At 37.8% G+C, this 12,653-nt stretch overlaps 1 protein-coding gene across 1 annotated transcript in view; it reads left to right on the top strand.

Moving 5' to 3' along the window:
- The window catches only part of ROBO1 (roundabout guidance receptor 1), a 401,385-nt gene that overhangs the window by 75,595 nt on the left and 313,137 nt on the right, over nt 1–12,653 (top strand). Inside the window, exon 2 of the mRNA XM_081234266.1 lies at nt 2,884–3,210. Within this exon, the coding sequence (XP_081090392.1) occupies nt 2,884–3,210 (327 nt within the window). The remainder of the gene's footprint in view (nt 1–2,883; nt 3,211–12,653) is intronic.

The raw sequence follows: 12,653 nt of genomic DNA, 5'->3' as shown, positions 1-12,653 counted from the left end.
TCTCTAGATTCTTCCTTTTATCTTCCTTTCTGTCTGTCAAGATCCAAGTTCAAGCTTTCAGAATTTATTGTTTAAAGAGTGTAAAAGTGTCCTAACTAATCCCTTCCTAGCTTAGCTGCTGCAGTCTAGTTTCATAATATCAAGAGTGAGCTCTTTAAAACCAAACTTAAGCATGCAGTCCCTTGCTTAAAATATTTGAATGTTCTTGTTGCCTTCATTTAGGTTCCAGAACTTTGGCTTGATGTACAAAGTCCATCTGACACCTGCCTTATACTGAGGCTGTACTAACCTACCTACAGGTCCCACAGTGTACCATATGCTTTTGTAGCTGTGCCTCTGAGTGAAATCCGTTCCTTTCTTTTCTTCCTGACTCAGTTTTCAAGACCTACCTCAAGTTTCATGTGTCGGTATGCCTTTCTTGGGCAGTGTTAAGTGCCCATTCTTTGTATTCTTATAGCAACCTGTACATTCCTGTTTCCTATCTGAAATAGACTTACAGAATATAAATAAAATTGGCTTACATTAAATATATATTACCTCAGCAGTTGATCTTCATTAGCATCCATCTTTCATAATTATAGCCAAAATAAAGGCCAGTAATATATTACAGTGCTTTATTTTCTGAAGCTATACAGCACTTGTGGTTGAGTAATCTTAAATTCAATTTAAATTTCATTTGCCTTCAGTATAGCCTTTGCTAAAGACCACGAGTTTCCAAGTAATTTTTTTCCCATGTAGCTGGCTTATTTCCTCCTCTTTTAGAGCCTGGTTTCATTTAACGGATTTATAGTATGCTATATACCATGCACTGAACTAAAGCTGTTTCTCAATATTTCATATTATAAAACTATTACTCAATATTTCAGATTATAATTTTTTGTTTCATGGTAGACATAAGCAAATAATAGATCTTTTAGTTTCATCATTCATTTATCATTTCATTAAGAAATAGTAACTGCAGTAGTTACAAATTAGAGATGTAAATAAACCCCATTCAGAGCTTAGTCTAGTAAAGGTTAAACAGTACGCCTATATGGTTACAATTTAAAAATAAAATCTTTTAAAGTCTCTTTATACAGTGCATGATTATTAAGCTTCAGATCATTCCACTCAAATAGGGTTTTGCTGTTAGTACTTTGTTTATTTTTTTATTTACTCAACACATATTTATTGAGTATCTGTAGTGTGTTCAGCACTCTGCCAGGGATAAGGGAAGCAACCATGAGCAAAACCAGACCCACAGATCTTACAGAGTGATGGGAAAGACAGACAGTGTTCAAAGCATCAAACAAATAAATTTAAAATATAATTCTGATTATTTTACCATAGGTAGTTTCATACCCTTGCTAAAAAGAAGCATTTAAGTTTTGTGGTAAATATCAGGGAAGGTCGAGATTTGAAAGAAGAATGGGTATAAACTAGGGTAAGATCATTTTGATCCCAGACGCTGTGGCAGGCATATAGGCCTGTGGTAGGAAGAAGCTTAATATATTTGTGGAACTAACAGAAGACTGGGGTGAAGAAAGCAGAGAAAGGAGTGGAACAGGAAGTGTCCTGAGAGCTAGATAGGGGAATGAACACACTGACTTTTGTAGGTCTTGTTAAAGATTTTAAGAGCAATGAGTTTATTTTAAGAGCCACTGAAGTAGGGGAGGACCCAGATTGTATTTGTATTTCAGAACCATTATTTGGCTGCATTGAAGTGAAGCTATTTAAGAGCTTTCCTAAATCCTGGTGGGAATCTATAGTACTTTGATCTGGGATGGTAGCTGGCTGTAGAGAGTGAGATGAGTAGATTGATTTAAGAAATTTGGGAGAGGGTTAGAGGACAGAAAGGGGTGTCAAGCGAGACTGTTTTCTACTTTTCATTGTTTTTTGAGATCGGAACACTAGATGAGAACAAGGTTTAAGGTTTGGTGGTTGAAGTTGAGAAATCTCTAAGATTTTTACATATGAAATCTATCCATGGCAACACTAAGGTAGGAATATTAAAAATATGAAACTTGATCCCTCTTTTAGAGATTATAATCTCATTGAAAAAAATAAGGTACAGACAGAAAATATTTCAATGACACATACACTCAGGCCTTCACTTATTAAGTAATACATAAGGTCTAGAATGTAGCCTCTCACCTAGTATCCTTTTTCATTGAACGTTATATTTAATTATTTAAACTCCATTATTTAACATTTCATCTTTGAAGTCCACTAAAATAGTAACATAATTATTGGAGACAAATGAACTTAATTTATTAATAAAAATCCGGGAAAGTATATGTATGTGTATATATATATATATATATATATATATATGTATATATATATATATATATATATGTATATATACGCACACACATATATACACATATATATTTATTATTTAGAAAAATATAAAAGTCTATGTAAAGAACAGTTCCATCACATATATTTTAACATAAATGTTTATTATTATACAGCATATGTTTTGCTAAAGTGTTGATTGATGTTTCATTAAAAATGAGATTCCAGGAAGCCATGCCATTATTTGTAATAGTCGACAATTCTCTAACACATTCCTCTGCAAAAACAGGCACGCACATGGTACAAACAGACAGGGTGATGGGTTCTGAAAGGATTTGTGGACAAGGGATTTGGAGAGCAGACAGGATTTGTACAGACAAAGTTTTAGCAAGAGCACTTTTTAAGTGGTGGGTCAAAAGGATTCAGGAATTAGAAGGTATAGTCAAGGTGGACACCAGAAGGATTAGTTAGTAAAGAGGTGAGGAAGAGGAGGTCGTTATTATGCAGTGTTTAGATAGTAGTGCTAACACCTATGCTTTTGAAATAAGACTTTTAATTGTTTTCAAGTGATGCAATGAAGATATTTTGTCAATTCTTATGCAGGCTCCCGTCTTCGTCAGGAAGATTTTCCACCTCGCATTGTTGAACACCCTTCCGACCTAATTGTCTCAAAAGGAGAACCTGCAACTTTGAACTGCAAAGCTGAAGGCCGCCCCACACCCACCATTGAATGGTACAAAGGTGGGGAGAGAGTGGAGACAGACAAAGATGACCCTCGCTCACACCGAATGTTGCTGCCAAGTGGATCTTTATTTTTCTTACGTATAGTGCATGGACGAAAAAGTAGGCCTGATGAAGGGGTCTATGTCTGTGTAGCAAGGAATTACCTCGGAGAGGCTGTGAGTCACAATGCATCGCTGGAGGTAGCCAGTAAGTAAAATGGGCTTTCTGTGTTTGGAGAGATGGCCACATGGGATCATTTCCCTTGATCACAGTAATAAAAGTTTAAACCTGTATCACAGGCTTTACCTGAGGAAAATCTCTAGATTAGTATATGATTATCATCTACTGTTTGTTTGAATTTTCTATATTTCTCATCTTAGCTGGTTATGCAAGCTAAATTGGGATTTGCACATAGTTGTTGAACTGTTTTACTTTTTAAAAAATTTTTTTAATTAAAAAAAATTATTTTATATTGGACTAGAGTTGATTTACAATGTTGTGTTACTTTCAGGTGTACAGCAAAGCAATTCAGTTATGCATATACATATATCTATTCTTCTTCAAATTCTTTTCCTATTTAGGTTATTACAGAGTATTGAGCAGAGTTCCCTGTGCTTTGTTTTACTTTTTGGAGCTGTTTTCTGTTGAACATCCTCACTGAAATGGATTTATTCCCCTCCTTTGTTCCTTTTAAATATATAGAAAATGGGGATGTTTATGGAAATATAATAGTATAGGGTATTTTTCATTTGTCCTCATTAGGAGAAATACTTTCAACTGGTAGTGTAGGGTGTAGTTTTAAACTGTTTCTAATTCTCAGAAATATACTTTCTGTAAAGCTATATCCAAAGAAATGTATGTATATGCCTCATACTGTATTATCTTGGCTACACTGTAGTGCACCCTTGGAGGAAAACACGTGGATGGAATCCTCAGGGAGTTGATGGTTCAGTTTATTTACACAAATACCAAAGGCAGCTCATTTGGAATTACCTCAATAAGGATTTAGTTGACTAATGATTAAATTGTTATATATAGAGTCTAGATGTGTATTGTATTTGAATTAGAATTAGGCTTATTTTCAAGAAACATTCAAGAGGTGGCCAGAAAATTTCATTCCTTTGAAAGAATCCTGCTGTGTATATGTATATGTGACAGAAATTGAGAATTGTATAGGAATTGGAGACACAAATGAAATTTAGATCTAATTCTAATTTAAATTTTAATATCACTTTAAATTTAGCTGTCTATAATTATATATGAAACTATATATGACTATGTCTATATTTATATATAATGTTTTCCCAGGTGATTGATATCTTACTACAATGTATGTTCAAAATTTTAGTTGTATAATCAGTTTTCATAACCTCTAACATTGTCTCCTGCATTCAACTAGAACATGAATATAAAGAACCGCAGATAATTATGACATTATAGACATAGAAAGGAATTTAAAGATAGATTATTCCAACTTAATCATATTATTAATGTGAAATCATCTCCAGAGAATTTAGATGACTTGATCACACTCACAGAGCCATGTAGTACTTACCTTGAGACAGAAGGCCAAAGATATCGATATGAGCAGAAAATTTAATTAGATAGAATAAAAAATTAAAGTAACCATTTAAACCTCTGTCAGAATTAGGCATTCACTTTTTTTTTTTTTTTTTTTTTTTTTGCGGTACGCGGGCCTCTCACTGTTGTGGCCTCTCCCGTTGCGGAGCACAGGCTCTGGACATGCAGGCTCAGCGGCCATGGCTCATGGGCCCAGCCGCTCTGCAGCATGTGGGATCTTCCCAGACCAGGACATGAACCCGTGTCCCCTGCATCGGCAGGCGGACTCTCAACCACTGCGCCACCAGGGAAGCCCCCATATCTGTCTTTAAATAACAATTATTTGGGGATTTTTAAGTTGGATTTGTAGTTATTTTATCATCTTAAATAACTGAGAAATAAAAACCAGAAAACCAGGGGGGAAAATCATGTAATCTCCGTGGTCCATCAGATCACTTGCTGCATCCAAATATCGGGTTTAAACTGTGTCATAAATTGAGGATAGAAACATTATGTCTTCAAGTAAATATAGTGTGAATTCTGTAATTGTTGAGAAAAGTAAGAGCAGTATCCTTTCTATACTACATTGAGAGGAGACAGTTTTCATTTTCTTTGAAAGAACATAAAAATTCTTTCTGCTTTTTTTTTTTGGTTTTATCTGTCCAAAGAGTATTTAGTATGAAATATAAAAGCAGAAGCCCATATTCCATAACCCATGTGAGACATGACAGTGATGATGGACATAAAGAGAAAGTTTAAGTTTCAATGGGTATTTTAGTAGAAAAGGACGAAGTCCGCTGACCTTGTGAACGTGGGTGTTAAAGGAGGTGGCTGTGTCAGAGAATGTACTATTTATTCATAAATAACCAACAGGTGACATTCTATCTTAAAACAACTCTTAGTTAAACCAATTATGGGCTGTAGATATGTGTTCAGTTGACTTCTTAGGCAAACTTTTATTGTTTTTTCTTTGGCTCACACAACTGTCATATATTAATCTTTAGCAAATTTGTAGAAAGATCTTGGAGTGGGAACATGTCATACATTTTCTTTCCGTTGCTCCCAAACTCAGGTTAAGGAATATGATGAGTAAGCTTATAGAGATCATTTTAAAATACCTTATTGTATGTTATTTCTAAACACATGTATTATAGAACATACTTGCTCTTTTAAAATACATGTTCTTGTAATCTCATTTGCCCAGAGTTAACCACTGTTGAAAGTTGGGTGGGTATCCTTCTAGATATCCTAACATCACTGTATGTTCTCTAGGGAAAACTATTTACTATTCAATTAATATTCAGTCTTTTCTTGGTTGGTTTAAAAAAAAAAAGGCATTGGCTATGTTGGAACACATAGTTATGTCATAAAGACTAAATGGAAGAGTTTAGCTCTCCAGATTGGATGTTACAAAATAGGTTCCATCTGTTGGATATTACTACATACACTATCCTGGACCAGATTCAATCCAGTAATCTTGGGGCTAAAGGTTATATATTCCATTACCAGTCTCATGAGCCAGTCCTTTTGTTTTCTCAAAAAGTAGATAGTGTCCATACATGCTGAAAAGTACTAAGATGATTATTCCAACACTATTTGATGCTTAGATATAAAGTCCCTTGAGGCTTCCAGGAAATCAATTCAGTATTTAGTTATTTATGGGAAATTCTTGGCAGTGTCTCCTCATATCAACAATATTGCCTTTAAAAACTAATAACCAGGTAGATCTGGTTATCTCTTAAATCTTATCATCATATCACCCTTCCTTTTAAGCCTCCTAATTTACTTGTGATTTAAATGCTAGACATCTTTCCCACATACAGACTAACTTGAGAATCATTTGTATTTATTTAAAAATTTTTGCTTCAATGATGTTTAATAAAACATACCTAAACATTCTTAGTATAATTAATTTTAATATGATATAAATTAACTTAAACCTTTCATTAATTATCAATTCAAGCTTTTTTGTCAGATTAGAATAAAGCCCCATTGAATGTTTTGAAGGCATAAAAGTTCTTTTCTTAGTTACACAATATGGGCATTAAAAATGTTGTTTTTAAAAAGTCAGGCATTGGGCTTCCCTGGTGGCGCAGTGGTTGAGAGTCCGCCTGCCGATGCAGGGGACGCGGGTTCGTGCCCCAGTCTGGGAAGATCTCGCATACCGTGGAGCGGCTGGGCCCGTGAGCCATGGCCGCTGAGCCTGTGCGTCCGGAGCCTGTGCTCCGCAACGGGAGAGGCCACAGCAGTGAGAGGCCCGTGTGCCACACACGCACACACACAAAAAAGAGTACGGCATTAAATAAAAATATGAAGAATAACGAAATATAGTTTCTCCAAAAAATTGATACTTTTCGCTAAGTAACTCTTTCCAGGCCTTTTGCTTAGTTTTAGCTATTCAGTGGTGAACAAAAAAGAAAATGGTTTCTGCCTTCATAGAAATTACAAAATAGTGGGAAGACGGGCTTGTGATGACTGAAAATAAGTAACTAACCATACAAATAACTTTATCCTTAAAATTGTGCCAAGTGCCAGGAAGGATTGGGGTTAAGCTGAGAGCAGAAATACCCGTGGATATTACCAAGACACAAAGTAAAAGAAAAGGCATTTCAGGCAAAAAGAATAGTACATGTAAAAGGCCATGAGAAATGATAGACTTGGGCATATCTGAGAAAATGAAAGATAGCTAGTATGGCATATGAGTAAGGGAAATACCTAGAGAGATGGGTGGGGGCCAGGTCATGCAGGATCCTGTAACCGGGTTAGTGATGTTGGACTGTACGTTCAGTGCAATGAGAACCACAGCAAGTTTTCAGGCAATGATGGAGGTGACATGATCTGATTTATAGTCTTAAATGTCACTCATGTGATACTTGCGTACTGCATGTTAGCAGAATGAATTGCAGAATGATTGGGGGAGGCCAGTTAGGAAGCTATTGCAGTATTACAGGCAGGAGATGGTGCTAGTTTGAAATAGGTGTAGTAATGGAGATGAAGAGAAAAGTGAAGATTAGATTTGGAGATTGAAGACTTGGTTTAACTTTCGAGTGTGAGTCAGTAGAAGCTGAGATTTTGCAAGAGATGCAATCATTGCTGATGGTGAAGTCAAGGTCAAGTCTGTGACCATGAAAGTGGAACTGAGAATTTGGATTAGGTGATGTTAGCTTTGAATGGCTGACAGTAGTTTAGTATGCTGCAGCCCATCACAGCCCCAAGAAATGGCACTTTCCTCTATTTCTGCAGCCTGGAATGTGCTTCTCTTCCTGTTCCACCGGTCACTCTCTTTTTTTTTTTTTTTTTTTTTTGCGGTACGCGGGCCTCTCACTGCTGTGGCCTCTCCGGTTGCGGAGCACAGGCTCCGGACGCGCAGGCTCAGCAGCCATGGCTCACGGGCCTAGCCGCTCCACGGCATGTGGGATCTTCCCGGACCAGGGCATGAACCCGCATCCCCTGCATCGGTAGGCGGACTCTCAACCACTGCACAACCAGGGAAGCCCCTGGTCAGTCTATTATAATTGGCTCAAGAGTCACCTCCTCTGGAGCCATCTGTGACTCATGTGCCTAGCACCATTCCTGGCCCATTGTAAGTGATGTGATCTAACATGTAACTTGGAAGTGTTTTATTCCATGTCTGAGGAGCATCATAAAGTATGAGAATGCCACTTGAAGGAACAATCTCATTTCCACACAACTTGTTTGTAAAGACAAGCAGGTCATGTGATCTCAAACACTCATTTGAAGGCAGGGCTCTCAGAATGCAGTCTGGGTACTATTTCCCTGGGAGTTTTTCTTTCTTTCAAGATTTTGGAATAATTAATTGGCTCTTTTGGGCGATAACATTACTCAGGAAATTTAGTTGACTTCCACTAGTACAAAAAGTCAAGTGAGTTCTTTTTAGGCTCTAACAAGTGTAGGACAGGCTCTCTAAGTGTACTGACCCCTTCTGAGTAGCATCAACCTGTGTTTATGAGTGTAATGACTGGCTGATAGAAAACAAAGGGGTTTGGGCTTCCCTGGTGGCGCAGTGGTTGAGAGTCCGCCTGCCGATGCAGGGGGCACGGGTTCGTGCCCCGATCCGGGAAGATTCCACATGCCGCAGAGCGGCGGGGCCTGTGAGCCATGGCCGCTGAGCCTGCGCGTCCGGAGCCTGTGCTCCGCAAAGGGAGAGGCCACAACAGTGAGAGGCCCGCGTACCGCAAAAAAATAATAAATAAATAAAAAAGAAAACCAAGGGTTTTAAACTTCCTGACTGATAAGGAAACAATTAGTATTGATGGTACCTGAAGGGATTTTCTGAAGTTCCCTTGAGAAACTTTAATGTGCTAAACAGGACCTAACCATCTTTACTTTCTCTTTTTCTTTCTGGATAGGGGGGGAAAAGTACACAAAATAAGTATTCTGTAAAGTAGAATTATTTGCATTCCTGTACTTTGCCAGTAATCTGTATATTATATGTAAAGCTATTATAGTCCAATAGATTTATATTTAATGAAGCAAATTTGATGAGAAATCAAAGGAAAATTATAACATAGTAATATTTTACATTTCTCATTACAATCTTAGGCTTTCGTCTGTGGTTGATGAAATATTTTTTTAGAAAAGTTTCATTAAAATAAGATGTATGGGCTTCCCTGGTGGCGCAGTGGTTGGGAGTCCGCCTGCCGATGCAGGGGACCCGGGTTCGTGCCCGGTCTGGGAAGATACCACGTGCAGCGGAGCGGTTGGGCCCGTGAGCCATGGCCGCTGAGCCTGCACGTCCGGAGCCTGTGCTCCTCAACGGGAGAGGCCACGACAGTGAAAGGCCAGCGTACTGCAAAAAAAAAAAACAAAAAAAAATGTAAAAACCAATGGAAATCTAGGTGCTGCAGCAACTAGGCGTGATATGGATAAGAAAGAGAAGAAACCCATGTGGATAGTAACGTGTGGGGAGGCAAACTCAGATGTGGGAAGGATTGGGTCTACTGCAGGCAGCAGCTGGCGGCTTCTACTCAAAATATGCTCCATGGAGCAGCAGCATTGGCATCACCTGGTAGCAAGTTAAAGAGGCTGAATGTTGGGCCCCGCTCCTGACCACCTGAATCAGACCCTGTATTTAAACAATATTTTAAGGTGATTCATATGATTCACATGCAAATTCAAGTTTGAGAAGCACTAGTATACATTGTGTTGAACTGGAGTTCATAGACCGCTGCTCATCTCCTAGAGCCCCAAACACCTTTTGGGAATGCAAGCCCAATGGGGTTGGTTTTTAAAAAGAGAAGCAGGTGAAGAATTATTTTAGGTGAACTATCCTGGGTTTCTAAACCAGTAAGAGTGGAGGCACAGAGTGGGGGGGGGATATGTAAGAGACTAGTAGAGACAGCATTCAGGGGCAGAAATGGAGGGAGAGAAACACACAGAAAGAAAAGCAAAAGAGGGATACAGGGGGAAACATATCCAGAGTAACAGAGAAAGAGATTCAAGGAGAAGGGGGCGGAGAAAGAGAAAGACAGAGACTGGGAAGGGAAGAGAGAGAGCATGCACACTGGGGGGTGGCGGTGCAGCAGGTACTGGTATGGTAGGGGTAAGCTTGGGAGAGCACAAAAATATATCTGCCTGGATGAATAAGGAAAAAAAATTGCTTCCTACATATGAATATTTACAGAGTGGAATGTTAATCAGAGAAGGGGATCCTCAAACCTCTATTAATATCCATACCATCATTCATCAAGAAAAGTAATATGTGAAATGGATCTTAGATATTCTTAAGTAAATTCACGGAAGGCTATATTTGCTTAGCATAATCCAAAAGAGAAATGCTAGGTTTTTTATTTTACTTTACGTTTCCTAGAATGAAAACTGTGAAATAAAACAAAACTAGGTTTTATTAATAAGAATGGAACTGTGCTGGAAGGATCATTTGGAAATCATTTAATCTGTCCTCCTGACTTTTAGTTTAAATTACCTGAAGCTCATTTGCTGTATTAAAAGAGGTTCGGAACAAAAGATTATTCAGCCTCCATCATCAATATCCCTTATATGCATCAGCATATGTTAACACAAAGTTATTACTTTAATTTACTTAAATTCTGTGCTGCAGCATGACTTTCTTTCATTTTACATGGTAAGTGATAACAGAAAAGCCATTTCTAAATTATAGCAGCTCATATGTTTGAAGATCGTTATTAAGTGCAGCCTAAATTTTAATAAAGTACATCTGATGTTTAATTTAGGTTTCTGAGTATAATAAAACAGTTTCTAATTGCAGTCGCTTAGTATCCAAAATGGAAATTGTAGCTTTTGTAACATTTTACGTTATGTCGTATTTAACCAGAGGTTTAAATTGAAGTTTTAATAGCGCTTATGACATTTTACACTTGTCAAGGGAAATAAAAGTTTATGACCAAGGTATTTAGTATACCTGAATGGGGACATTTTTAATCTTATCCAGTGAATGATGAAGTAAAACTTAGGAGTAAACCCAGAAAGTTAAGAAGAAAGTGGGAAAGGTCATCCCTCACAAGGGATTTATATTCTGTCTCAATCTTTCCTCCTTCATCATCACCCTGTATCTCTTTACCAAATAATACTGTACTTTATCTAGATTGAGTCACATTAAGTTACCCTTTTATTAGATTCTTATATCAGTCAGACACTAGAAAATGGATTAGGAGCCTGTGTTTGATGTAGAAGGACATTGAGAACATTTTGATCATATAGTTCAGCACTTGTCATCGTCACCCAAGTGACTTCCCTTAGTTCTAAAATAGAAGTGTAGGGACTTCTCTGCGGGCACAGTGGTTAAGAATCTGCCTGCCAATTCAGGGGACACGGGTTTGAGCCCTGGTCTGGGAAGATCCCACATGCCACAGAGCAACTAAGCCCGGGCGCCACAACTACTGAGCCTGCGCTCTAGAGCCCGTGAGTCGCAACTACTGAAGCCCTTGCGTCACAACTACTGAAGCCCTTGCACCACAGCTACTGAAGCCCGTGCACCTAGAGCCCGCCCTCCACAACAATAGAAGCCACCACGATGAGAAGCCCGTGCACTACAATGAAAAGTAGCCCCTACTCGCTGCTCCTAGAAAAAGCCCGCACACAGCAACAAAGACCCAATGCAGCCAAAAGTAAATAAATTTATTAAAAAAAAAAAAAAAAAGAAGTCTAGGGCAGGTTTCAACCTTGTTGAATCTTGCTTGAGGGAATTCTTGGAAAATATGATTATAACATATTTTCCTTTGGGACTACCTCAGGAAAGAAAGCAACAACGAACCAAAATTCCACAGGAACGGAGACAATGTTTTATGGCCAATGTTTTATGGCCACACAATGTTTTATGGCCAGTGGAGACAATGTTTTAGGTCCTGCTGATAATTACCTTTTCCTCCACTTCTCTCATCTTTTGTCAAAATAACCAAAACCTAAAATTTGAATAACCTCAGAATTCTGTGGTTAGACTCCCCAATATTTGTAGGCAATAAAGTCAATTCCTTACCACTTTTCTTTTTTTTTCCTTCTTTTTAAAAAGTAATGACCACTTAGGTCTCTGTATGGTTTCCTGTGAAACAGGTTCTTTCTGGACTCTGTCAGTTATGATTCTTCAATCTCCTTCAAAATTTTGATCATCAACTTCAGGTGAATAACAATACCTATTCCAAGAGGAGTTTGTGTTCTTTTAATATAAGGGGTTCTCTTAAGCCATTAAACCCATTTCTCTTATCCATAGACTGCATTATGGAAACTGTTCATAGATATGATTAATTCTGTCAAGGTAAAATAAATTTTGTTCCCAACAAACTCAGTAAGTGTTTATTTAGCATAGCTTTCTGCCCTTGGTGAAGTTACTTAGCCTTTCTCTAATAAGAAGTGGGGATATTATTCTACTTACTTTATAGAGCTTTGGAGAGGATTAAGTAAGTTAACATGAATAATGTGCTTAGATCTGTGCCTGGTCAACAGTAAGCATTATATGAATGGTAGTTGTGGTTCTACGTGCTATTTATTGTACTAGGCACATTATTAGGCTTACCTTTTCCATTCCTGTGGTCCCAAAGAATGTATCTCTTTATTTCAGGAAGGGAGATGCTGAAAACAAACTACCATATATTGTT

This window comes from Mesoplodon bidens, assembly GCF_964165515.1.
Source record: "Mesoplodon bidens genome assembly, chromosome: 5".
NCBI lineage: Eukaryota > Metazoa > Chordata > Mammalia > Artiodactyla > Ziphiidae > Mesoplodon > Mesoplodon bidens.
This window is presented reverse-complemented; position numbering and strand designations above follow the sequence as displayed.